The following is a 27,344-nucleotide window of genomic DNA, read 5'->3' as shown; positions in this document are numbered from 1 at the left end:
AGGAAGACTCATCACATGCAAAGCCACAGGTTTCAAGCCTTTATTTGAGATAACTGTGATGATTATGACTTACAGCTAATGAAGACTCCACATTCAAAAGCTCTTAAAATTAGAATATTGAGAAAATGTCAAGTATTCGAGGCTCAAAGTGTCACACTCTAATCATCTAATGAACCCGGAATACCTGCAAAGGGTTCCTGGGCCTTTAGATGGTCTCTCAGTCTGCATTTGTCTTCAGCCTTGTCCTTAAGCAAGAAGTTCAACACTGCGTTGTCCTCCGTTTGTAAGTTGCTTTGGGAATAAAAAGGTTACCTTAATGAATGCACCTGAATGAATGTTTAAGTCCTCACAGAACGCCTGCAGCAGCATTGTATGGCTTTATGGATTCTAGGTTGCTGGAGGCTGTTTAGACCCCGAGGCTGCAGACCTACTCCCTACCTCAAGGTAAACATGGATTAGATGAGCTCATGTTTGTACTTTCTAATCAAAATCTGTTTTATTCTCATGTTTGTGGTACACGCTCAGACTAATTCACTCACCAAAGAGAGAAACATGCCATTTTAAAGATGAACGACCAAACGAACGAACGAACGACATAACAGTCAGTAGGAGCAGAGCTCTGTAGCTGGTGAGTAGTGCAGACCAAGCTCTGACACCGGTCATACAGAGACCTAACAGCCCGTATCAGAGGGCCTGGAACGGTACCCCATACTGCCAGAGTACCCCCCACAGGGCCCCCCGAGGGACGTGGTCGATCACCTTCTCCAAATCCACAAAACACATGTAGACTGGTTGGGCGAACTCCCACGCACCCTCCAGGATCCCCCTAAGGGTATAGAGCTGGTCTAGTGTTGCACGGCCAGGACCAAAACCACCTTTTCCTCCTGAATCCGAGGATTTGACACTCAAATGGACCCTCCTCTCCAGAACCCCAGAATAGACCAGGGAGGCTCAGAAGGGCGATCCCTCTGTAGTTGGAACACACTCTGCAGGCCCCCTTTTTAAATAGGGGGGCCTCAACCCCATTCTGCCAAACTGCAAAACCACGTCAACCACCACAGCCCAACAAAATCCAGAACCTTAAGGAACTTCGGGGCGAGTTTGTTGGATACCTGCACTCCTAGGATCCTGAAGGAAACTCTTTACTGAGGCATCAGTCAAGGGTGTCAGAAGCATAAAAACGCCCAAAACCGGCCCTCATGACTGTCTGAGACCCACTGAACCAGAATCTGTTAAGCACTTCTTAAGACACCATGAAGAAACAATGACGCGTCAACAGTGCCGAGAGGGTTCAAACAAACAATTTTAAAATGGGGGGGGGGGGGGGGGTGCACGTCCCACTCTGACATGATGGTTGGGACTAGGGTTGTCACGGTAATCGGTGTAGCGGTAAACCCCGGTAAAAAAGTTGACAACAACTGTCTTGTTTTTTAAAACTATATTATCTCGGTGGATTAGCGTGGCTGCGGTGTAGGCGCGGTGACCCTTACCAGCCACTGTATCATCTGCTGAAGTTGCCGGCGGCACATGCGCACTTTGTTGTTTACAACCAAAACTTTCTTGAAGCTAAAGCTGAAATAATGGCCAAAGGAGGAGACGGCAGCGCTCAGGACATTTATTATCCCTCAAAGAAGACAAAGTGGGAAGTACGGGCATGTTTTGGATATCTGAAGAATGCCGAGGGACAGCTGATAGAAGACGGCTATCCTGTTTGCAGCACGAGCAGAAAAAGTGTCTGTGAAAGGCAGCAACGCTTCAAATCTCATGACACATCTGCGTGACCATCACCCACAACTCTACAGTCAACGCAAGGCAAGCTAACGTTAGCGCTTTAGCTAAAATGCGTGATCCGAGGATTTGGGTTGAGGGAGAATGCAACGAGTCGCTATATAAAGCAGCCGCAGCGCCGCTACCTGCATATAAACCGTGTCGCGGACACCGCCATGTTGAAATGACGCTATGCATTACGGGGCTCCCAGGGGCAGATAAGAGTTGGTCTCTCTCCGAGAATAATTATGAATTTAACAATGATTACTGCCTGATGACATTTTCCCACATCTGCAACGCTCACTGGAAGGACACAAACCGAGGACAATATTTCCTGACATACAGGGTTTATTTAGTTGTCTGAAAATGTAGCACGTTTAAAAAAAATACCGCAATAATACCGAAAACCGTGATAATTTTGGTCACAATAACTGTGAGGTTACACTTTCACGCCGTGCCACCCCTTGTTGGGACGCCAGTGGCATCCCTGGTGCAGAAGGATGTGTGCTCAGCTTGTGACCTTCAGAATTCCATGATCAGCTTCTTCATCTTGTCCATTTTGAACACCAGATTGTTGTTGATGCATCAGGTGATGACACAATCAACCACACTCCTATACGATGATTTGTCATTATTACAAATGAGTCTCCCTTTTCTGTTGTCATTCACAAACTGGATGACCTGATTCCCCTCACAGAAAAAAACCACCACAGGTCAGCAGTGTAAACAGCAGAGGGCCGAGTACACAACCCTGAGGGGAACCATTGCTTAGCCTCAGCTACTTGGTGCTGCTGCGGTGTTGCCAGCCTTCCTGACACTCTTTGGAGTGTTTTCTCAGAGGGTTCCATCTAGAGGTTCAAAACTGTATTGCACCTTAAACCCCTCTCCCAGCTTCCGTGAGTTGGAAGCAACGCTTTGCATTCTCCAACAGATACATCTAGCATGCCAACAGAGCTAAAACAGTTTTACATTTGTTATTTTTACATTATGCTGTTTATTGATACATGCATACTTAAGACTTGTCCATCAGAAATGTCGCCAACTGCATCAGTCTAGGTTTGTCTGCATCATGTCCTGCGATGGACGTCTGTACGTAAACCTACATCAGGGCAGGAAGTCCTGGTCCCCGAGTGCCGTCAAGCATGTTTTAGGTGTTTCCCTGCTCCAACATACTTCATTTTATTCAGTAGGCGATTAACTGATGGAACCATGAATTCTGCTCCCTACAGGAAATCATAAAGAACATCTGACCTTTGACCTTAAACCGGTCACTCATAATGGAACAACCTCAACCCAAATCAGTGAAGTCGCGACAAGAACAGCTTTAACATTTGAAAACTAGAGGAAGTAATTGTTGTTATTGTGTGTGTGTGTGTGTGTGTGTGTGTGTGTGTGTGTGTGTGTGTGTGTGTGTGTGTTAGTCCGGCCCTGGCCTCATTTACATAATTTCTCTTGTTTGTCTTGTGTATCAGCTTCAGACTGAATTAGCAGCAGAAGTCCAGACAATTCCCCGACTGAGAAACACGAGATTGGTTGAAACACTCATCGTCCCAGCAGCTTTGTGAAGTATCGAACGTCCTAAACTCATCTTCGAGAACAGAATCCTTTTTCATCTCCTCCCGAGGAAACTCTGAAAGTTGTTTCCGTTTGAGTTTATTTTGCATTCCTGCCAGACCAAATTTTCTCACATCAAAGAGGCTTTGCAGATTGAACTGAAGAGTAGCTCCTTCTACTATTCATTAACATTTTCTTTAGGGGAATCATCAGGAGTCGATAGCTGAAATGCAGTCAAATGAAAGCGTCTGTCTCTGGTCCCAGTACGTTTACAGAAGATGAAGAGGATGTCTGAGCTAAAGGGAGCTGGAGAATTTTAATTGAGACATTTTAAAATTTCACTGATATGAACTTTTGATCCAGTCTTTAGAGGTGTAGTGAATACTGACATCTAGTGGCTCAAATAGCTAACTGCAACCAAATGAATACCTGCCTCAGAGTCAGAGGCTACTCCTGTGTCCTGTTTTATTTATTTGTTGTAATTTAAAATTAAAACAAAGCTTGCCTCTTATGTCTAAATATTGTAATAAACTGAACAAGAATATGAAGATAAAACTTTTTTCTTTGGTCCCATTTTTCATGAGCTGAACTCCAACATCTGAAAATTTGTCTTCGTACACAGCGACCCATGACTCTGAAATATTGTTCTGAAATCGGTCTACTTGTGTGTAAAAGTGGTTTCCTGGGAGCGCTCACCCTAAAACAGCACAGCGTGGTTCGAGTCGGCCCATCCGAGTGTGGTTTTGTTCCCATCCCAGCTCCATGACAGAAAGTGGGTACGCCCCTCATAAGTGCGAGGGGGTTGCACATTTTTTACTCTGGAGCAACCAATGGCTCGGCTCCCTAGCCAATCAGCGGCCAAAATCACGCTGCCGGCGCAACTCAGCCTTGCCAGGTACCTCGCAGGTTCACAGTTACAGTGACGGTGAACAAGGGAACCGTTTACAGAATGGATGGACAAGACAGGAAACACCTCCTCGACTGGAATCAGAAGTTCGCTTACCACTGCCTGAGACATCAGATCCCCGTCAGAGCCGGAGTCAATGAGAGTGTCGTATTCACCTTGTTCCGTCTCATAGGTCAACCGCACTCTGGTGGACGGTCGAAAGGGCGGAGAAACGGATGACACCCGACCCGCTAGCTGCATGGGCTCCGTGGGCGGGGCATCACTGCCCAGGTGAGGACCACTCACGGAAGTCGGGTGAGGACGAGGTGAGGAAGTCAGCAAGCGGTGCTCATCATGAAGGCGCTCCATCCTCCGCCGATCGATGCGGGTAGCCAGGGCGATCAGACCCTCCAGTTCCTCAGGAACCTCCCTCGCGGCTAGCTCGTCCTTGAGCACACTGGAGAGCCCCTGAAGGAAGATGTCGACCAGTGCATCATCAGGCCAGCGGGAGCTTGCCGCCAGCGTCCGGAACCTCACTGCATCGGACGCCACGCTGTCATCTCCTTGTTTGAGCCGGAGCAGCTCAGAAGCAGCCGCGCGGTGCGGCGTGGAGGGGTCAAACACCACGAGGAGTTGAGTGGAGAAGGCCCTGAAGGAACGAACCATCTCCGCTCCTCGATCCCACTCAGCCAGCCCCCACCTCTTGGCTCTGCCCGCCAGGAAACTCAAAGCAAGCGCCACCTTGCTCTGCTCTGAGGGGAATTCGCTTGGGTTAGGGTTAGGGTTAAATGGAGCCGACAGGAGGTGAGGAATGGTCGACAATCCCTGCGGCACCAGCAAAAGGTTCAGGATAACCCAAACGGACCTGTCGAGGCGGAGTAGGCGCTTTCTCCAGTCTGGCTAAATGTCCATGTTATTGCTGCAATCCAGACATGCAGTTGCGGCGCTCCTGGGTCAAAACAGGAAGACTGGCCTCTCCTGTTGCACCTTCACCAGAGGCAGGTAAGGAAGCGTCTTGTTTCCGGGTTCTTCCTGCTGGGTCTGACATTTTGATGGAGTTGTAATGTCACGGGGGGTTCGGCAGTAACCCGACCGCAGGAATAACAGTCTTTACCCTGAGTTCAAAAAGTGTTTTAATAACAAAACTTCCTCCACTGACTGTGGGAACCAAGAACAGAAACCAAACTCGATCCATAAACAGACAACTAGGTAAGACAACTCCACGCTGAGGACAGGCAGCAGTGGCCTGGAATAGGGTGAAGGCAATCAAGGTGATGTGGTTCAGCTGCAGCACTCAGGAGGTTCACAGGGAAGGGGAGGGCTCCTGAGAGGAGCTGCAGCTGACCTGAACAAAACAACAGAGAAGAGGGTTAGACAAACACAAAAAGGGGGAATCATAACAAAAGCCTCTTTCAGTTTAGCTCCTAGGATCATCGGGACACTCAAATCTGTCCATGTGATCTCCTGTCTAACCCTATGATGCATCCCAGAAGCAGCTCGCGGGAAAAATAGAGCCCGATCCGATCTTTAGCGGCACGAGAAGCTGCTTCTGGAACACGCCTGAAATATTCCGCGCCATGGCCATTTTGGATCAATCCATAGACAATAATGAGTTCTGTTTGAAGCAGAGACGTGCTGCGCTGCTGATGCCTCCAGTGTGAATTAGGGCTAAGGGCAGTTAGTGGTAATAAACAAGCTGCTAATGTGGCAAGGTGAAGAAATGAGGGCCAAGCGGGATTCGATCCCCAGACCCCCAGGTGTGACTCAAGCGTGCTAACCGGTCAGCCAACGGGACATCCCCTTGGTCAGGTCGCCAGGGCGCATCATCAGTCGGGATGCAGTGACAGGACGCTCACCGTCACACTAATAATGAATCATTATTTTCTTATTAGCCACTTCATCTGAGTTTAGACCCTGATTAATGAAAAAAATGACTAGAAAATTACATCCAATTATTTTAAATAATTATTACCATATTTTATTTGTGTGAAACTTGAATGATCTTTCATGTTTTATTGTGTACACATCAGTCATTTAAATACATAAAGTAGCCACGGGCAGTAACCTGAAGTCATTTGTTGCAGGTTTTTGATTCATCTGTTACTGAAATGTAGAATTATGAATATTTAAATGATACAGTTCTTGTCCCACTTTGGACCAGTTAGTACCACCTGAGCCTGGTTTAGACACTACAGCCGACCATGTCCCTCCCTTTATGACCACGCTGGATTACAATGTCCTCCAGATCTTAGTCCAGTCCAGAACCTTAGGGAAATGGATTCACATCATAGATTAAACTGTGTGATGCTGTCTTGTCAATATGGACCAGAACATCTGAGGAAGTTCTACAACCGCTTGTTGGATCTGTGGCATGAAAAATGAAGGGAGTTGTGAAGGTAAAAGGGGGTCGGACCCAGAGCGGTTGCCAGTGCTACAGTAGCAGCGATGTGCTGAGACCTGCTCTAACAGAGCCTAATCAGACCACAGGACATGTCTCTTCAACTGTCTGGCTCGTCATCTCAAGGGATAAAATATGTAATTCAGTCAGAAAGACCGTGAAGGCTCCTCTGATGTGTTTGACCTCGATGCCGACCTCAAACCCTCATCCTATCAAGTTTTTTCCTTCAGCAATGATGGGAACCCCACATTTCGTAGTAAAACAACAAAAATATCGACCATTACCATTTTGCTGAACTCCCCGAGCTGATAAGTAATCATTTATTAATAGCTGGAGGTGTTTCTCATGAGCCTCTAGAGGGAGAAGCTCTGTGTCTGATTTCATGTTTGTGTCGGGATGTCATAGACTGAGAGGATCTGTGAGGAGGACACACTCACATGGGAATCACATCCCTCCAGGAACGAGGTCATTGTCTGAACCTGGTAAATGTGGGGGTGGGTCAGCGTTGGGGGGTAGACTCCTCATCAGAACCGTCAGCCAGCTAAACGTGATGGAGAGGCGTCTGAAGCATTTATCCTGGCTCGGGCTCGCAGGTTACCATGGCCACCGTGCAGGAGAGGCTCAGTGGCTCGGCACCAAACGCCCTTTCTGGAACATTCAGTTGTTTTAAATGCCTCTATGTTTGTCATTTTATAATATTTCTCTATTATTATTGTAATATTATACCACGTAAATAACATGTTTCCTCATTTTTAGATGAATATGGGTTGACTGACTAAGCTCTATCGTGTTTTAATATCCTCTTGTCTCGATGTCCCCAGCAGCTAACGGTGGGTTTTAGCCATGTCATCCTGGTGGTTAGCGATGCTACGTTAGCTCATTGCAACCTAAGTGACCCGTCGCATCAAAAGCAGATTCCAGTTCTCTAGAAATGCCTCCAGGATCTTAGATTTCAGCTGTTTATGCTAAAGCGGTTTGTAAACATGGTTATTTCAGCAGAAATATGAAAACATTCCTGCAGGTCAGACTTGGCCATGGATGCCCTGGAAGTGTGACCTTTACATTACTAAACAACTGGAACGTTTCATGTCATAACTGCAACGTGACACTGATAATGTCGCATCAATGCAGGGGACTGAATTAGTTTTAAGACAAATCTGCACTTTGGTCCCGGCTGAGCTCAGACCAGCTGTTAGCTAAACTCAGGGCATCACCCGTGGATTACTGTTCCTCAGAAACGTTTCAAAATGAATCCGACACACATAAATGATCATAAACCAAAATTATACACGAAGTTTATTCCTTAGTTGTAGGGCTGTGCAATATGAGGATGATGATATCACTTGTGATAAATAAAAACTTCATTCGGGAACAAAAATAATCAAAAACAAAGAAATAAAAAAAATCATAAAAATGAGAAAAGCAAAAGATGTGAGGAAACGGAAAAATGAAAAGAACAAGAAAAGGTCATCAGTGGATCCCGGGAAAAGCAGAATCAGCAGAAAGAGAGCAAAGCTAACTCAGGGGTTTGCTAACCTTCTAAATGAAGCGCTGCCCTCCTCGGGGGCGGGACTCTAACCTATGAGAACCCACCCGATTGGCCAAACGGGTGAAGAGCTCTATTTGATTTGTTAAAAAACACCATGCTTGTTTGATGGACAGAATGCGTCATGCGCAGCAAACCTTCGAGCTGACCATTCATGGCGATATTTATCAGTTCTTTGCGATATGCATATTGTGCATGCTGATATCGCAATAACGATATATTTGCGATATATTGTGCAGCTGTACTTAGTTTAGTGTTATTTCCCCATTATTGCTGTAAATCACGTCCTTCTCTCATCACTTTGTCTCCGCCTGTCCACTCAGCTGCACTCGGGTGCCACAGTTAACCAGACAGGAGTTTCAGACTGTTGTTTCTGTCCTTTTTGTCAGATTTGGACTATTTTTTAAAGAAATTGCTGAAATATTGCTTTAAATGAGGTAATTGACATAAGTATTCTCAACTTTCAGCATCATCCTGTATTGTTTTTTATATATTTTAACTTCCTTCTGTAGCTCTGATCTCACACCAGCTCCACTGCAGGATGTTTGCGTGTCAAAATCGGACAGCTGCAATTTCCTGACAGCAAAACGAGCTCCGTCCTCGGCTGGGATGGGAGCAGCGCCCAGCCGATACAAGGCTCAGATTTATTGATTTGAATCTTTTTGACATCTTGTCAAAACCAGTTTTACCAGTTGAGAATGTGGTTTTTCCAACAACATAATTGCTGTGATGGATGATTGTTATGGGGACATCGGACTAAAACCAGAGGAGATTAACAGCAGGTCTGCTCCAGCAGGAGGCTTCACTCGGCTCTAATTGGCACCAACAATGGAAAACGTAGTGAGACCAGTTCAACCCATCGAAGCTTCGCGGCTTCATATGGATTTTATGTCTGAAAGGTCACGCGAGGATCGGGCATTAAAATGTTGCTAATCCCATCTTTTCAGCCAAGAAACGTCAGTGTGTCCCAGAGCAGCTGTGGCTACCATGTAGCTCATCACCATCGGTGTGGGAATGATTCACTGTAGTGCAGGGTTATTCGTGCCGGAATCCAGCATGTTTTTGTGGTTTCTCTGCTCCAACACACTAGATTGAGTGGTTGAATCACCAGTGCAGCAGCTCATCAGGCTCTGCAGAAGCCTGTTAATCACCTGCTGATTGAAACCAGGTGTGTTGGAGCCGGGTCGAAACTAAAGCGTGGATACCAGACCCGGAATATACCCCTGCTGTCGTGTAAAGCACTCTGGAGTCCTCCGACTCAGAAAGGTGCTTTACAAATGTCACATAAGCCAGGAGCGCTGCATTTCACTCGGCCTTCTCTCTTCGTTCATTTCATTTATTTATTTTTTCATCTCCACAGGTTACAACCCACAACAGTCAAAAGAAATAAAAACATGTTCACATACTGAGTACAAAAGTACAGGACACAGTAAAAACAGTCGATTAGGCCCAGCCCTGCGCCCAACTTCACATAAACGCAGCAAGAACCACGTCGTCTTCTTTTAAAAGCTCCAAGGTCCGTGAAACCTTTGGCTCACATGTCACCGGTTTGGTGACATCATCCAGACTTCACTAAAACATGGACATGAATCTTGAACATTTAAAAGCTTGTAGAAGACCTCCAGCTCATCTGCTACATTAGCAAAGAAGCAATGACTTCTCTGTCGAACTGTTTAACGCACTTTAAATTTGAGTATGGGTGCCTCGAAGGGACATTACACTGACACTTTGGTCTGGGATGTCTGTGCAACACATGAATGCGGCTGCCTGCAGAGAAATGGTCCAATTAAAGGTAAGCCTGCTCTCATGACGCACCCATACAGGCATTTAAATCCATCTCACTGGGCTGTAGACGTTAGGGACTCGGACACGACAACGTGGGAAAACGGAAACATTTCCATTTGGGATGCCACTGAAGTGGGACACTTTTGGGAGGAAACCGCAGCATTTAACCAAACGTTGCGTTGCAAGTGAGTCCCAAGCTGTGGTCGTTTATCCTGGTTTTAGTCATTTTATTTGTAATCAGTGAAAAATTAGGCACAAGCCAGATATTGTGAAAGTTGACATTTTTACGCTAGGCTTGCACTTCCATCTGAGAGTTTTATGTCCCTTTAGTTTTTTCATTTCCAGAGGAGACTTTATAAAACCGTCTGTAGTACGATTTCAGATTCTTACAGACTTCCTGCACCAAAACAGAAAACACGAGTCTCACTTCATCCTGATAACGGCATCACTGAACTTTATTTATTTAGTGAAACAAACTGAGAAAATTAACTTAAATATTTCACATTAATAAGGAGAATTTTTGTTATTTATCTGAATTCTGACGTGTTGATGAAAAATATTTTTAACATATATTTTACTTTTTTATTCAAATATCCTCATCCACGTAATAAACTCTTGCAATACCCTCATTACACCACTAGGAGGCGGGAGCACCCCCACAACAAATAATAGACCCTATGTTCCTCTGATGTCATTTCCTCCCAGTTGGCCTCTACAGTTCATAAACCAAGTTCAGTGGTGACAGGGTCAGAATAACGTGAGACAAGGTCAAAGTTCACAAAGAGATCCGAGTTCAATCACAGATGTAAAGCAACCTCCAGACAGTCTGAAGCCAACCCTTTCAGAGGAAAGCGACGACTCCGGTTTGGTAACTTCTCCCAGAAGGACCCGGTGAGGACACGTGTCAAAAGCCAACAGCCCTGTGACATGCTGGCTTTAAAGGCTCCAGTGAAAACTTACATATTAATACGTTTCCTTCCAATCACCATCTTAACGTAGATTGTGTCAGTGGTCCACCTTCAATAGTCTCAATCCAGTGTTTGAAAAGCTCAGGTCGTGGAGGTTTTTGTGTGGAACTGGTGTGAATGTCCTCCGCTGGCTGGCAGGGAGCTGAGAGGGAATGAAAAGACGGATGATGCTGTGGAACATCCGACCCGTTCTAATAGCTCTGGGTGGATCTTTAGGTGTTCCGCCCCCATGAGCACCTGAAAGAGACCACCTACTGTTAAACCCCCCAAGCCTCGCCCGAGCCTCCCTTTAATCCTCACCGTCCTACACAAGCGGTCACTGGTTCGCTGTTGTCCGACTGGCTACACTCCACTGGCTCATCCATAAGCCATTTCCTAATGTACAGATGGTTCTTGAGCCCTGAGTGGAAAATTACCGCGAGGAGAACCAAAATCACAAAATCCTGACCGAGCCTTCATGTCTGGGACACACAGCCGCAAACTCCACCGGACTGACTTGCGACAGGCTCACTGAAAGCTCCAGAAACAGACATTTACTATTTAAATGACCTCTGCTAGAGGAAGATGACTTTGTAATTGAGTGTCAGTAACGGCACAGAACAGTAATCAGGAGCGCGGGGCTGTCGTACGCCGTCAAGTGGAGCGAAGAGGTGTATTCAGGCCCTGGACCTAACAACCTCGCAGAAATCTGTTTATTTTCCCGACGCAGTGCCAGTTCTCTGCAGGAGCCAGCGCCGAGCTCCTGGAAACAAAACCAGCCTTCCTCCCATTCACTCCGTCTGCATTGTTACTGGAAGAGAAAAGGACAGCAGATTGTGACCTTGGACACACACAGTGAAGGAATTAGTTATCATATTCACATTTCCACAGACTCAAGCCTGAGACTCTGCACCTGGCAGCCCCCCCACAGGGACGAGCTGTGCCTACATGGCCACTGAAAGGTCATATTTGATCATTTGGCCTATTAGGGCCAAACAAAGGTCCAGGCAGGTGTTTCGGTTTAATAAGTCACCAGAATGGAAAACAAAGGGTCTGGCTCCGGCAGCAAGCTGTGGAGCAGCTGCATCAGGTGGATTTGTAGCATCCACTCAAACAGCTAGCAACGGTAAATGAGAGCGCGCCACGGAAACCCCTGCCAGGGTAAAACCACCTTTTTCTGATCTCTCGGGAGTGCAGCAGCACTGATCACCTCACAGACAAACCAGAGGCTAGCTTTTCCCGACGGATCCTTTATTTCTGCTCAGCAGCAGAAGCTCCTGCGCCGGTTTTGTTCCAGGGCCGGGTCAGTTCGCCCACCGGCTCCATCCAGCTGGTTCCCTCTTCTCTCCGGTGCTCGGCACAGAAATGATTGATCAGATTATTGCTTCTAATGGTCGTTGAAGTCGCTGACATTAAATTCCCTTTGCTCACCTATTAAAGAGCGAGTCACCTGCAGCCCTCTGCACTAACCGTTTTAATGAAGTCAGCTTCCACATTCCTGAAGTTGGTTTAAAAGCGGTGGCTGTGAGGGTCAGTAATACGTGGGATAAACACATGGAAGTGTTCGCAGACACGACTCGTGATTCTGCTTTAGTTTTGTTTCTAATCGCCTTCCAATCGGTAGAATAATCAAACTGACGAGATGTTTTTGCTGCTCTGATAGCATTTTTATTCAACTTTAACGGGACTGAGAGGGCTCATAGCTCTGTGTTTCCTGTCAGTTTGATCTGAAGACGACTGCCTGGATGTGAGGAGTTCAGAGAAAGACTCCTTACTGAAGTGCAGCCTGTCAGCCCGGGCGGGCGACTGGCAGCTACGCTTCCTACAGCTGACAGCAAAAACCAAGAACCAGACACCTCTGTCAAAGTCTGACGCGCTCAAATCTTCATGTTGTTTTTTAAATCAGCCAAAACTACAAATCAGATCTGAAAAAGTCTTCGTTCTGCGTCGCTATGTAGCTGCAGTGATTACCAGCACATTCCCCACCGGACTGCAGGTAGTAAAGTCATGATGTGTGAAAAGCACGAGAGACTCCTTTATTGCCAGTAATGTTTTATGTTTTCAATGATTAAATAGAAAACAACAAAGACGCTAACCAGCTTTCCAGCTGCGCGTCCGTGAAAACCCTGATCCTGGTGAAGAGGACGCTTCTGAGGAACAAGTTCCCAAATCTTTCAATCATCTCCGTTTTCTTAAAGCACCTTTTTTAATCACAACAGCCGCCACCCGAGGGTAATGATATCAGAGGACGGCTCTTTTCTTTGACATAAAGAGGCGAGGCGGTAACTCATCATTAGTCTGTGTGTCGCTGTTGTTTGTCTTTAGCTTTGTAGGGTGGATTCAGTCAACGTTCAGCTGCAGAACCACCGGACCAACATGTGCATGCACTTGGACACCCAGTAGATAAGGAGCACAGATTTGGAGCAAGTCAAACAAGCATGACTTAGTATATTAGCTCTGCTCTAGAACAAATGCTGCCCTATTCCATCCCTAGACTCGGGCGTTAATGAACGCTGAACTCGGAGTCTTCCACCCTTCTCATTGACTCAAGTTACCTGGTCACACCTCTAAAGCTGCTTGGTGAGGTTTGAGAATCAACAAAGTTCTTATTTTATGCATCAGACCAATGAGGTAGAATCTAAGCTGGGGGCTCGTCCAGGATGCAAAGTTCAGCTTTAGCTGGAGCAACAGAAACCATTTGTGAACGTTAAAAACAAAAACAAGAGGACAGCCTGAATCTATTAGTCAGCTGATGGACACCTCGCCTGGTAGGGCCCTTTGATATCACCGATCCTAATTAATTAGCCACATATCTGCTAATGCCGGCTGCTCTTATCGGGAGACTAATTATCGCTATCAGCTTCCTCCGTGCGTCTGTAGGATTACTGGCTTCCTCACAGAGCCGCTCTCTCATCTGGAGACAAGACGTCAGTCAGTCAGCGTCGCAACAAAGCTGTTATTGTTTGAAGATGACGTGGCTCCAGGGAAGCAGCCAGTCATGATTCGCACTATGCAGTATACAAAAACACACGGCTAACAGGAGAAGGTGGGTCTCTTTCAGCCGCTCACTGGCTCAGCAGCTTCTGGTTGTGTTAATCAAGAACATCTGATGATAAACTAATGATGACCGCCATCGTTCGGCCATGTTACACACACTCTCCAGGGAAATGAACAGGTTCTGAATCGTTCCAACACAAGTTATAAAGCTTACGTCCAGCAGGACTGATGAGCTAACGGCTAGTCTGTGAGCTCAGCCCAGACAATGGCATTGTAACATCGTAGTTTTCCACTACGGATATTTATATGGAATGTTTAGGTTATTTACAAAAGTAAACATCAACAACAGCAGCAAAATGTCTGCGTCACCATGGAGACAAGACAAGAACAACAAGGTTTTTCTAATGTTTCTGCTAAAATAACCTAATTATGTGAAAATGTACTAGCTCATCAGTCCTGAAGGACGTACAGGTTAACGGAGGCTGCTCAGTTACTAGAGCCGGCCAGAATATCACTAAAGTATGAGATGAAGTGGTGAAATCAGGATTTGACAAAGAAATTAGGTCCCAAAAAACTCATTTCAACAAAACCTACAGATTTTATTAAATGTAACTTTGGGAAAAACTTCTGAGTGTGACAGGGTGAGGGTTGTAAACATCAACATGACCTCAGAGAGTTTAGCTTAAGGAGAAAGAGGGAGCCAATCAATACCCATGACCAGATTATGGATGATCAGAATCCTAAAACAGTGTTTTTTGATGCAGACTTCCCTAAAAACTTTGATTCTAGATGTAAAAAACTCCATATGTTATTGCTGGCTTAGCATGCTGCTTCATGAACCAGGAACACTGTTCAGACTGTGGGATTGGGATTAGCCTATCACCAGATTACATTGCTCATGCCTAATAGTAGCCGACTGTGATCAGCAGCGGAGTTTTTGGTGAATATCTCAGTTAAAATGATCCAAAATAAATATTTAAACATCTATTTGGCGACCTAAAGGTTGTCGGTGTTATTCTGTATTATGTGCTGAACTGAACCTCCACGTGCTTTAATCTGAGGGACAGTATTCCAGGACTGTTTTCCGATCCCACTCCTGCATGAAGGTCTCAAACTGCACATTTTAAAAGCCAAACTTATGATCTGGTCATTATTTGCAGGATTTTACATTCCTGGAACACGAGACAGTTTCTACTGCTGGGATGTTTCGTTAACTGTTGAGTTTTCCCACAAATGTCAGAAGTCCATGTTCTGTAACGCGTGCAGACACGGAGACGCGTTTACGCTGAGGCGTTATCGGTGCTGCTCATGAATCCCTCGTATTCCCACCTGGCACCACAGAGGCACACACGGCTTATCGGAAAACGTTTATTTCCCTGTCCGAGCCCTCACACCCTGGGGAGGGCAGAGGGGCTCCCTGTCTCGCTTCCCGCCAGCCAAATGAAACTGTCCAACCCCTGGAATTTCCTGAGGAATGTGACTGGAATGCTATCTGCTTCTACAGGGAATGTCTGGGTCACTGTTTGGCCTTGAACTTAGGAGGGGGCGGGGCTAGAATACCAGCTCTGATTGGATTCTCCCAAAGTGCAACGGACATGATTTAGAAGAGAAACTGGAAGATGCTCTGGAAGTTGGGGCCAAATTCGTTCCATCTCCGCTACACACCAGATTAAGAAACCTTGAACAGATTTATGTTAGAGACTTCACAAAATAAGGCACGCCGTTCGTTTCCGCTGTCCTGAATCTTTCCAGTCAGCAGAGGAAGAGGAGGAAGGTCCACCTCTGCATTGTCACATCGCTTCAGAGGTAGAGGCTCCGACAGAACCTGAAGATACGGCTGGTGATCCGGATTCCCCCCCTTCAAAGGAGAGGAGCAAAAGAGAGACGGGAAGAAAGGGAACGAGCACCAGCTATTGGTTAATCTCAGGAAGTGATCCCACCATTGACTGTACCACCTTTCCTTGGATTCCTGCTTTCCCAAAGCAGTGGGTTGGTGTATAAATAAGACCTGTGATGATTGGTGCTCCCATGGGGGCAAATCTCCCTCCGAAGGCTTCTTCTTTCCTTTCCTTTCCTAAAGATTCTAAATCTTTGTGACAAAATAAGAACACAGGGAAAAGAGTCCTGGACTGAATAGCCGAGATTAAATCTGGAGTTCTTAACCACCACGAGGCAGTGAGGTCGGATTTAGAACCGGTCGTCTCGGAGTTGCGTCGGGGACTTGAAGGGCTTGAGTCCCAGTGTTCTGCGAGGATGGGCCCTCTCTTTGGTCACATCCAGAGGCTTGCTGCAGGCGTCCCAGCCCAGGTCGATGAGGGGCGAGTCAGAGGGGTTCATGGGAACGATGCGAAACAACGGCATGGTCGGGGAGCCGTTGGTGGAACACGGAGCCGAGCGGGAAGTGGGAAAGGGAGCAGAAAATGGATCAAATGGAGAGGAAGTGTCCGAGGAGCTCAAGGGGTCCACTTTAAGGGTGAAGGGGTCACAGTCCGGAGAGGGAAAAGGGTCGCAGTTGGTGAAGGGGTTTGTGGGCGAGGGCTGGTAGCCCAAAAGGCTGCCGTCTGAGCGGACTGGGCTGTGGTTCCCGCTGCCGGCCGAGATGAAGCTCCAGGGGTCGATGCGGTGTCGGATGGGTGAGGGGCGGGGCCGGGGTATGATGCTGACGTCCAGGCGGCGGGTTTTGGGGCTCCAGAGAGCAGGGTTAGGGTGGAGATAGTAGGGCGTGGAAGACTTGTCCTCGGAGTCCTGCGTGTCTTGGCACATGGGCAGATCTAAAACTGAGAGAAAATACAGTCAGCATCAAAACTTCTGAAGAGTGGAAACCAAAGGTCTTTGGAGCACCGCAGCACAAACACGCCCCTTCACAGCCGACCGGAAAATAAATATAATCAAAGAAATATTCTAACTATTTTGTCACATTCTGCTTTTTAAGTATAATGCACACTTTCACACTGAACAAAGGCTAAACGGTTAGGTGTTCCCCTAAAATATCCACTATGGTCCGCTTATCCGGAGTTGGGTCCCGGCGGGTGCAGCCAGAGGCCCAGATTCCCTCTCCCCAGCTACACAGGCCAGCTCCTCCGGGGAATCCCAAAGTGTTTCCTGGTCAGCCGAGAGACAACATCCCTCCAGCCTGTCCTGGGTCTCCCTTTAGGTCTCCTCCCGGTTGGACGTGCCCGGAAAACCTCACCAGGGAGGCGTCCTAACCAGACGCCTGAGCCCCCCCAGCTGGCTCCTCTCGACGTGGAGGAGCAGCGGGTCTACTCCGAGACGATGTGCGCCATCGTTGCCAACACTGATTGGAAAACTCAAGCCAGACACAATCAAGCTGCTAACAACTGCTGCCAAAATGATCCGTCATCAATTCAGTATCACAGCAATAAATATCGCCGTATTCCAGAGTACTGATACTTATCAAATCCTTCATTTAATCAAAGTTTCAGTAAACGTCCTGCTCTGGTTCATCAGATCCAGCCGTATTCAGAACGACCCTCTGCTTGCATGAAGCCACGTTTTGGATTCATGTTTATAAAACTGACTGAGCTGCAGACACTTTCATGGTAATCTAACGAAGGATTTCATCCAGTTTCCTTACAATCAGTCCGGTGCTTGGGTACGTTGGTACCAGACCTAGTAAATAAGAGCGTAGTACTGGGTCCAGCTAGCAGACTGGCCACATTTCAGTCCTTGTAGCTGATGAAATTGATTTGAAAACCTAGAAAAAGCCATTTATCACCTTACATTAGTACTGCTTCTATGCTACTATTGTTTTAGTCTAACCAGGACTGCCCAGGCTGGTGTTTCTCTCAAACTGGTGAACACAATCTGAATTCAGCTCTTCCAAACATCCTGAGAAAACCTGCAGCCGCTGGAAACGAACCAGATCAAAGCGGTCCTGAAAACGATTACAAGAGAAGCATGTTGGTGTAAGTAGTCTAAAGGAAGTGTAACGTAGTGCCGTGCAGCTAGCCGGCAGTCGCTGCAGCGGCAGGCAAAAGGGTAAACCGGCTCCGACGCAAACAACTCAGAATAAATCACTCCCAACAAACTCTTGCTACTTCCAGAATGTGACGCGTCTGCCAAATGGAGCTGTTTACATCAACAGCTCCTCTCCAAGGCTGCAGAGCTCTTCAGACCAAGAAAGAGCAATCAGCATGAGAGTGGACACACTAGTTGTTGAAGGAATCCTCTCCGTTTCACAGCCAGAAACGTCAGAGTCTGCGTCACTCCACTCAGTAACGTAGCAGCATGCTGAGCTAAAGCCTGGCCGTCTAATTACAAGGGCTTTCTGCCTCTGCTGTAATGAGAGGCGGGGCTGTGAGCTGCAGTCTGCTCAGCAGAGCTGTGAGAATCCGACCGAGGCTGTGAGTCAGGCGGACCAGACGCCGAGTGTGAAAAGAGCTCCGAAAGGCCTCGCCATGCTCACTCACCCCTAAAACAAGCAACACTTGTGTTGCTACAGCTCCAACCCGTACCAGAACCCCCAAAGAAATGCAGATGAGCCTTGGGAGGGTGGAAGCATGAAATGAGCAGCCTTGTAAAGAGAAAACAAGCCACATTTCCTGATTCTCAGAGGGAAACAGAAGCTAGTTTCTCTGGAAGCCAGATTTCATCATTTCCTTCAACACCTGAAGGTGGAAGTGGAACAAAGATCACAACTTCCATTAATGACAAATATTAGCTTTAGCAGCTGGCCTAGAGCGGTGAAACATCACATGAACCACTGGACAGGACGGCGACTGCTGCTAACCAGCCTTAGATAAGGTGAATGGTGGTGGTGATGAGCGAGTCTTTCATGCTTCACGTTGTTATTCAAATCATGTTTAAGGAAGCAATCATGACATCGGTCACAAAACTAAATAACAACAAATGTTTGTTTATTTCCCATAACCTTCGGCCGCTGCTGCACATCCACACCTGAGGTACCTGAGCCGGCTCCTCGGCGCAGCTCAAGCACAGAAAGGCTGTTTTCTGTGTTGTAGCTAAGAGTCGTTCACATCAACCCTCTGAATGTTAGACATGTTAGCTTAAAATGTAGCTTTCAGCTGTTTGAGTCAACCCACTTCCAGATGGCCGCCAAAGCCAACTGATCCCAGAGAGTCGGACCTTTCTACCGGACGCGTAACGTCTGAGAAGTGTAGCGTGCAACAATCAGCCGCCGCCACAGCAGAGGGGTGCGTTCCCACCGACCGCAGTGTAGGCACGCGTCGCTTAGGCTGCGAGGCGATTCTTACGTGCTACGCAGGAAGTCAGTGTAAAACATCTGGAAACTTTCAAAATAAAAGTAGCGTGCAGATTTCCAGTTGCTTACCTTGTGCTTGGCCTGAGAGAGCTCTGAAGCGGAGGTAAACCACACCCCTTTCTGCCGCGTGAACCACCAGAACCACACGGAGTCCTGCAGCTCCCTTCCTGGCCTTGTGGGACCAGCTGTACGGTTGATATTTTCTACGGCTTTGGCGGGTAAAACGCGTCGATTACACCGTGCACCACTTACACATTCAGCAGAAAGCCGGGGCTGGGTGAGCTAGAACGAGGTCTCATCCATAACACTAACTCCAAGATCCATTTCTCATGTTTATCACTGATCTGGGACAGCAGAGGCTACGATATGATATGAGATCATATAATAATGATGCAATAATGTGATGAAGTTTTACTTTCCATACAAACATCCTCATTTCATACAGTTTTTATTTGTTCTGTAGTAAATGAAGCCAGAGGAGCTAAAAGCAGCTGAGCGGCCAGGTAAAGGGCTCCTTTTGAGGCTAACCTGATTTAGCGTGACCACCACCGTGGATCAAGCTGAGCAAACACAAGAACGGCGTTAACTGGGTCACATTTATAGATGCTGAGCTAATATTTGATGTGCTGGTGGTTGAGAGTCAACACACAACCCTCTTTTCTCACGTCTAAGTTAAACTGCGAAGTGAACGTTGGTGATTTACCTTCTATGAATGCCGGGACTTGACTTTCTCATGCTTCCTGGATCCTTCCTGCATTTCTGTTAGCTGAAGCCTTTCTCTGATGAGCGTCACACATTTATCCAGATACCGATCAGCAGCTGCGGCACTGCTACAGCCCTAACGCCTCGCCAGGTGTTTGTTCACAGGGAAGGCTTTGTCTTGGAGGGATGACAGCCAGAGAGGACTGGATGCTAGCGCTGCTTAGCAGGTATTAGCGGTGAAGCACGGCCGAGTGCCAGCTGCTACCTGAGATATGCAAACAGCTAAAGAGAAGCTTTGATGGAAACCAAACAGCTGCTGCTGCAGCAACAGAGTCTACCTCGTGTCAGGAAATAAAATGCAGCTAAAAACGCTGCGTGTTAATTCTGCGAGGGGACACGGTCATGCCGGGGAGGTCCGCGATCCCAGGTTAAAGTCCCTGTGTGGGTCTGGTGAGGAACCGGGTTAGGGCCAGTCTGGGGAGACGTGACTTCAGAAACACGCGTGTGATTTAGAAGAGAGCTTTCATTAAAGCAGAAAGTCAAATATTAAACAAGAAAAATGTAGTCGTAGTTAAAGTGGAAGGGGAGGAGGACGTTAAATTCCCACGTGGCTCTTTTTACTACTTGGTGGAGAATTTGCTCAGAAACCGAACATCTTAGAAGACCAGCTGGTGGGACGGCTCGAGGACGGCAAACAGATGAAGGAAATAATCCAACATGAAACTCATAAGTGTTTAAAACGTGGGGGCAAATGTGCTGAAAGTACGCCCGAGCCACCTCAGCTGGCATCATTATTCATCCAATCATTCATTCATTCATTCATTCTTCTGCATGACGTAGCATTTTTATCATGCAGACAATAGACGGGAAATCTTTTGTTTAGGCACATGCGATCTTTATGACTCTTATTGTGAAGGGTTTTAAAAGGAAGTTACACCTCTTGATGTTCAGCAGGGCTCAAAGATTTAGGAAAAGATGTGATTTTTCTGGTGCAGGTTGTTATTTGATTGATTCGTAATTTTCTTCAAATTAAGGTTCTGCACCATATTTGGAATGTTTACATTTAAAAACATGACAGGAAATGACATCAAAACTTCAAATAAAGGCTGAAATTTAAAGAGCAAGTCACCCCCTACAAGAAACTTACTTCACTCCCACTTCATGTTTGAAAAATGCAACAAATGCTGTTGCTTGGCAGACCGAGAGGGCGGAGCCACTAACAAATACACACACACACAGGCTCACAACGGCATTGTGACATCATAATGTACCAGATGACATCATAGCATACCTCTTAGCCAATAGCGGTGGCAGATTTAAATTCAAATACAGTGCAGAATTTTTCCCTGACGACGGCACAACACTGACAGTTATAGGCAGAATATTTGAATTTTAACCAAGATGCACTGAACTGCCAAATTATTGATACACATGTCTGCAGCACGATTAGACACCCCTTTAAATAGTTTATCAGCAAAAAAAAATGTGATTTGGGGGTGACTTGCTCTTTAAAGGTAAGAATGGTTTTTTTACAGGAACGCTTATGGAGAAATTACACACCTCCAGTGTGTTTTGCCCTTGTTCTACCAACCTTCAGTAAAGCAGGGTGATACTTAATAAATGACTATCGTCTTGCCTACATCGTTGTTGGAGCAGAAACCAAAATGTAAATAACCTGACTCCACAGCTCCACCTGGAGGTTCTGATAGAGCACCCCCCCCCATGCTGAGAACCAGACTGACCTAGCTGAGAAGCATGCAGGCCTTGGCTGGACCTCCTCCTCCTGTCAGATCTGTGCTCCAAGCTCTCACAGCTCAACTCCCCGTTGCTGGAACCAGAACTGAGGGTCCAGTCCCCTGGGCTGGCTCTGTCCAGCTGCAGCGAAGGTCCTGGACTTGGCGGGCTGTGGTGCAGCTGTGGTGTCCGGGGTCCAGACCTCTCACGGGGGTTGGGCGGGGGCGGCGTCAGCTGCAGGGGTTTCAGCTCCTGGTACTGCAGGGCTAAATCCAGAAGTGGTTTGGGGAGCGGCTCAGAGGTGGAGAAGGTGATGAGGTCGTCCACTACAGGGGGGTCTGTGATCAGGGGTCTGGGGTAGGAGATCTCAATCTCAGAGGAGGAGCGTTCCTCTGAGGAAGGGGGGTTAGTTCGAGGAGGCACCCTGGGAGGGATCTCCAGGCATCGGCCGAGTCCTACAGATGCCAGGATGAAGCCAGTGCCCAGCAGAGCCCGGTGTGTGTTCTTAATTACGCCGCTGTGAGACCCCCTCTCAGGCATGGGGGAGCCAGCTGGGGAGTAACCTCCTTCCTCACTGCCGGAGTCTCCCTGAGAGGGGGGGAGCCGCAGGCTGTCCTTCCCCGAGGATCCTACAGAACAGAAGTAGAACGAGAATAAAGAGGATTCGTTATTCGTTGAGCTTCCACTGACGACTCTGGAGGACGTGTGGCCCGGGGAGTGGGCTGTACCATTCTGAGCAGGGGGAGGGGTCGGTGTGGGCGGTCGGTACTCCTCAAAGTCCTCCCTGGGTTCTCCATTCTGGACGCTGTCTGACACCAGCAGCTTGGCCCGCATCGACAGACTGGAAGGAGGCAGAATTAGAATCAGGGTGGGTGATGGTTCAACTCCGGACCAGTACGCTGACGGGGCTTACCTGCTCTCCTGGGGACTGAGGCGCAGGACTTTAGGACTTTTGGGACTCTTTGGGCTCTGAGGCCTCCAGTGGGGGTTCAACCTCAGATCTCCATTTGATTGCTTGAGCGAGGGGGCCTCCAAGGACCGGACCGGGCTGAGACCAAACCTCCGGCTGCTGTCACTGGGACTGACTGTGGGGGAAAGGCAGGATGAAACCGGGAGTGCTGTCTGTCAGCTGTCCTCTAATGAGGACAAACCACCGACATCCCAGCTCCGACACAGAGACCTCATGCTGATGCTGCGACTGCTCAGATTCACTAAAACGCTTCTTTCTTCTGCTTCAAGTTGGAAAAAGTTCCCAATTAGCGCTAAAGCCAATGTGACTGTCTGCCACGACGTCCCCTCAGACGTGCTTCACGAGGCAGCGTCACCTGGGGGAGGATGGGGGGACAGCTGAGATGCACCTGACTAGCTCTAGAACCCCCCCCCCCCACCCCACCAGAAGAAGAAAATATCATTTCTATAGCGCCTCTCAAGATGAAAATCACGAGGCGCTTCACAAAAAAAAGTAAAAATATAAAAAAGAATTTAGAAAATGTTTAAAAATATATTTAAAATAAGCAAAAATAGACAATTGTGATTAAAAAATGTAAAGAAAGAGAGAGGTCCAGAGTCTGGGGGCCACAGCAGCAGATGATCTGTCACCTTTGACCTTTAGCCTGGTGCTGCACAACCAGTAGGCTTTGATCACTGGACCTCAGGGACCTGCTGGGGGTGTAGGGACTAAGAAGATCACCAATGTAAGATGGTGCTTGTCCATGTTTTCAGCTTGCTTCCCACACCAAACCTTCTGTCAGGAATCTTGGCGTGACCTTTGACCCAGCTCTCACCCTGGATTCTCATGTCAGTTCTCTTGTTGGCTCTTCCTTCTTCCATCTCAGGAACGTTGCTAAGCTGAGTCCCATTCTGTCCCGCTCTGAACTTGAGACAGTTCTCCACACCTTCATCTCCTCACGCTTAGACTACTGTAACTCTCTTTTCACGTGTCTGAGCAGAACCTCCCTGAACCGTCTACAGGTGGTTCAGAACGCCTGTGCTCGGCTTCTGACCAAGTCCTCCAAACACACCCACATCACCCCGCTTCTCCTCCAGCTTCACTGGCTGCCAGTCAACTTCAGGGTTCATTTCAAGATCCTGGTTCTGGTCTACAGGGCCTTACATGGACAAGCACCATCTTACATTGGTGATCTTCTTAGTCCCTACACCCCCAGCAGGTCCCTGAGGTCCAGTGATCAAAGCCTACTGGTTGTGCAGCACCAGGCTAAAGGTCAAAGGTGACAGATCATCTGCTGCTGTGGCCCCCAGACTCTGGACCTCTCTCCCCCTGAGTCTGAGATCAGTGGACTCAGTGGTCTCCTTTAAAAAGCAGCTGAAGACTCACTTGTTCAAGCTGGCTTTTGTATGACCTTCTTCACCTCTCTCTCTTTATTCTGCTCTCCCCACCTATTCCACCTTCCTCAGGATCCACTGGTTTCCCTCTTTCCTGTTCACTCTCTCTCTTTCTTAACATTTTTAATCACTATTGTCTATTTTTGCTCATTTTAAATATATTTTCAATCATTTTCTAAATGCTTTTTTATATTTTACATGTATTGTTTTGTGAAGCGCCTCGTGATTTTTATCTTGAGAGGCGCTATAAAATGATATTTTCTTCTTCATGTAAGGCCCTATAGACCAGAACCAGAACCCTGAAGTTGACTGGCAGCCAGTGAAGCTGGAGGAGAAGCGGGGTGATGTGCACGCACACACACGCACACGCACACGCACACACACACACACACACACACACACACCCGACTGGCTCTAGTGTGTGAACCACGTTTAATCACATGTAAGGTGAAGAAGAGTTCCTCTCAGGTTGTAGTTGATGTTTTCTTTCCTCGTGGTTTTAGTGAGACGTGATGAAAACCTTCACACAGACGGGTCACCCTTAGGTGTGTTTTAGTGTGAAAGGTATGAAAGCCTTTCTCCACCCACTGTAGCCAGTCTGAACAGCCTTTGTTTGGAGAAATAACTTTTACGTCTTCTAGGACAGATAAGCTAACGGCTAGGCTCCCTTCCACGGGTGTTGTCCTGACCTATGAGGTTGTTCGTTAACACAAAAATCACCAGCAGCTACGAGTAGCACGTCCTGTCTGAGCATCTTACATGAAATATTCATGTGATGACCTGTAATGTGGTTGTTTATACTACTGAATCCATAACTCACAGTGAGACTTTTAGAACTTTAGAGTCATTTTAAGACAGCAGCAGGTGATGTGGATCGTACCGACTAGCTAGCAGATGGTTAGCATGAATGGACAAAGCTCCTAACAATCTCTGTGTTGGTGAGACCACCCACAGGTCTCGCGTATGACTGGACTAGCAGTTAGCTAATCCCGTCAGCCTCAAACACTATTTCTCCAAACAGAGGCTGTTCGGGTGAGTGTTTGGAGAGTAGGTCTCTAATTTACATAAAACTTTAAATAGTTCATATAAATATCAATAATTAAGCATTTGGACTGGTGACGATGTCATATGATGTCATTTAGACACTAATGTTGAGATCCACAAGCAGAACAGCTACGGTTCCTCATCCCAGAGCGAATCCAGGAGAGCTGTGAGAAAAGTCACGCTTAAACTGGGAGCTGGAATAATCCGTGGACCACAGGGGAGCGCTCCGCTCACAACAATCTGTGGTAGGTCAGCGTACGAGCTGTACCGTTACGGCTGGGATTCAGGGAAAGATGCTCCACAAAGTTCAGCCCCAAGAAGATTAGAGTCCACCTTCGCTCGCCGTTAAACCCGATCAGACCTGTAACAACCGTCGCTACCAGCGTCTGCGTCGGCCCTACTGGGAGCCGCCGTGGTTTACCTGGAGGAGGAAAACGTTCAGCTCTAGTCTTGGATTGTGACTTTAAACTTTCATGCAAGGCACTTTTATTTGTCTTTGCTCTCAAATGGGAGGCTTTCATGTACAAAAGGACAGGGATGTTCTGTGCAGAGGTTGAACAGAAACCTTTTGCTGTTTTTGTTGTTATTGGTGAATCAAACTCAGACCAGTTTCCCTCCACAGAGATAAATCACGGCTAGCTGCTAAAACAGAGATGATGAATATCCACCAAACACGTCTTAATGACAGCTGCTCGCGGCTGGGCGACTTCCACTAGAGCACCAGCCCACTGTTTAACGACTAAACACAGCCAGCTGGTGTTTTTGGGTTTACTAACCAGGTACCTGCTTAGAAAAATCCCTTTGATCGTCCCGCCGTTTCCTTTCTGGTTTCATCAGACGGCAGGAAGCGCGCTGGTGTCGGACGCCGTGTGAGAGCGCGACAGGCAGCAGCGTGCTGTAAACCTCTGCACGTCTTCTCAACACCAAGTCACAAGTATGAACTCCCTTCATGCTCATCTGTGATGCAGCCAGCCTCACTTTGGCCATGCATGCTTCAGCAGTAGGCTCACATGAACAGCAGTGGACCAGCTCCCCCTGCTGCTGACTGGAGGTAACTACAGGGGAAAGTGCTGAGCTGCTGAGAGGAGGTCAGATAATATTTGACCTGGAACCGACTATACAGAAAGGAAAAGGGTGTGTGTGAGACTGAGCAGGGAGGGGAGAGGGAGAGGACGGGGGCCCACGGGAAAACGAGGGAGAGGCAGACGACGAGTTTAAGAGAACATGAAAACAGAAATGCGATGTTGCAACAGAGCCTGTGTGGACAGGCACGACCCTCAGGTCCTCCTCAGACGTGTCCCAGAGAAGACATTCTGTACATGCACCTACACATGAGTCACATGGGAGGGGGAGGGGATACTCACGCTGAATTGCACGAAACCGAGGGCCTAGGGAGGGTGAAGAGCCTAGAACCAGATCAGGGGAGTTCCTCCTCTTCTCTAGACCAGGAGAGGCCTGCACCGTGATCTTATGGATGAAATCTGAAAACAAAACCAGAAATAATTCTCTCAGTTTGCAAGACGTTAGAATAACAATTCACTTAAAAACCAACTGAGAAACTACCAATGATGAGTTCAAGGACCAAAAGCCAGATCTGACGCTTGAGTTTCAGATGGGCCGACTGGTAAACCGAAGACCTGCAGAAGTAATAAACTACTTCAGAAGAACCTGTCTGACCGCATTAAACACTTAAATGGTAAATGGCCTGTATTTGATATAGCGCCTTCTAGAGTCCTGGAACCCCCCAAGGCGCTTTACAACACAATCAGTCATTCACACATTCACACACTGATGGTGATGAGCTACAATGTAGCCACAGCTGCCCTGGGCACACTGACAGAGGCGAGGCTGCCGAGCACTGGCGCCACCGGTCCCTCCGACCACCACGTGGGTTAAGTGTCTTGCCCAAGGACACAACGACAGACTGAGCGGGGCTCGAACCTGCAACCTTCCGATTACGGGGCGAGCACTTAACTCCTGTGCCACCGTCGCCCCACTAGAACATGGTGCAAAAGTGCATGTATGTAATCCAGTTTAGACTGAAAGACCATCTAAAGGCTCAGGAACCCTTCGCAGGGGTTGTGGATTCATTAGCTTCTGAGTCTGGAACGTTGATCCTTTCCATCAGCTGTAAGCCATAATCATCACAATTACAACAGATAACGGCTTGGATTAGCCTGGATTAGCCCGGATTAGCCTGTCTCATATATCAGTTTCACCTTTTAAGTTTAATTACTGACATAAATGAACCTTTCCTCCATATTCTAGTTCAAGTTTAACATCAACACTGCACGACCCTCTCTATGAGACCAAAAGCAGAACTTTCTTCATCTATACTCAAACTAACACTAAAACGTCACCATAGCAACAGTCAAACCTGGTGGTGGTAGTGTGATGGT

The 27,344-nt window shown here is 47.4% G+C and overlaps 1 protein-coding gene across 1 annotated transcript in view; it reads right to left on the bottom strand.

Moving 5' to 3' along the window:
* Positions 1 to 15,844: 15,844 nt before the first annotated feature.
* Positions 15,845 to 27,344, bottom strand: part of LOC107376748 (mitogen-activated protein kinase kinase kinase 11) — a 65,745-nt gene continuing 54,245 nt past the window's right edge. The window contains exons 6-10 of the mRNA XM_015946004.3: positions 26,310 to 26,426; positions 22,472 to 22,643; positions 22,287 to 22,399; positions 21,567 to 22,187; positions 15,845 to 16,657 (exon numbers count right to left, since the gene is read on the bottom strand). Coding sequence (XP_015801490.3) covers positions 16,068 to 16,657; positions 21,567 to 22,187; positions 22,287 to 22,399; positions 22,472 to 22,643; positions 26,310 to 26,426 — 1,613 coding nt within the window. The 3' untranslated portion in view covers positions 15,845 to 16,067. The remainder of the gene's footprint in view (positions 16,658 to 21,566; positions 22,188 to 22,286; positions 22,400 to 22,471; positions 22,644 to 26,309; positions 26,427 to 27,344) is intronic.

This window comes from Nothobranchius furzeri, chromosome 14, assembly GCF_043380555.1.
Source record: "Nothobranchius furzeri strain GRZ-AD chromosome 14, NfurGRZ-RIMD1, whole genome shotgun sequence".
Taxonomy (NCBI): Eukaryota; Metazoa; Chordata; class Actinopteri; order Cyprinodontiformes; family Nothobranchiidae; genus Nothobranchius; species Nothobranchius furzeri.
The sequence above is the reverse complement of the archived record's forward strand: the minus strand, read 5'-3'. Positions and strand labels throughout refer to the sequence as shown.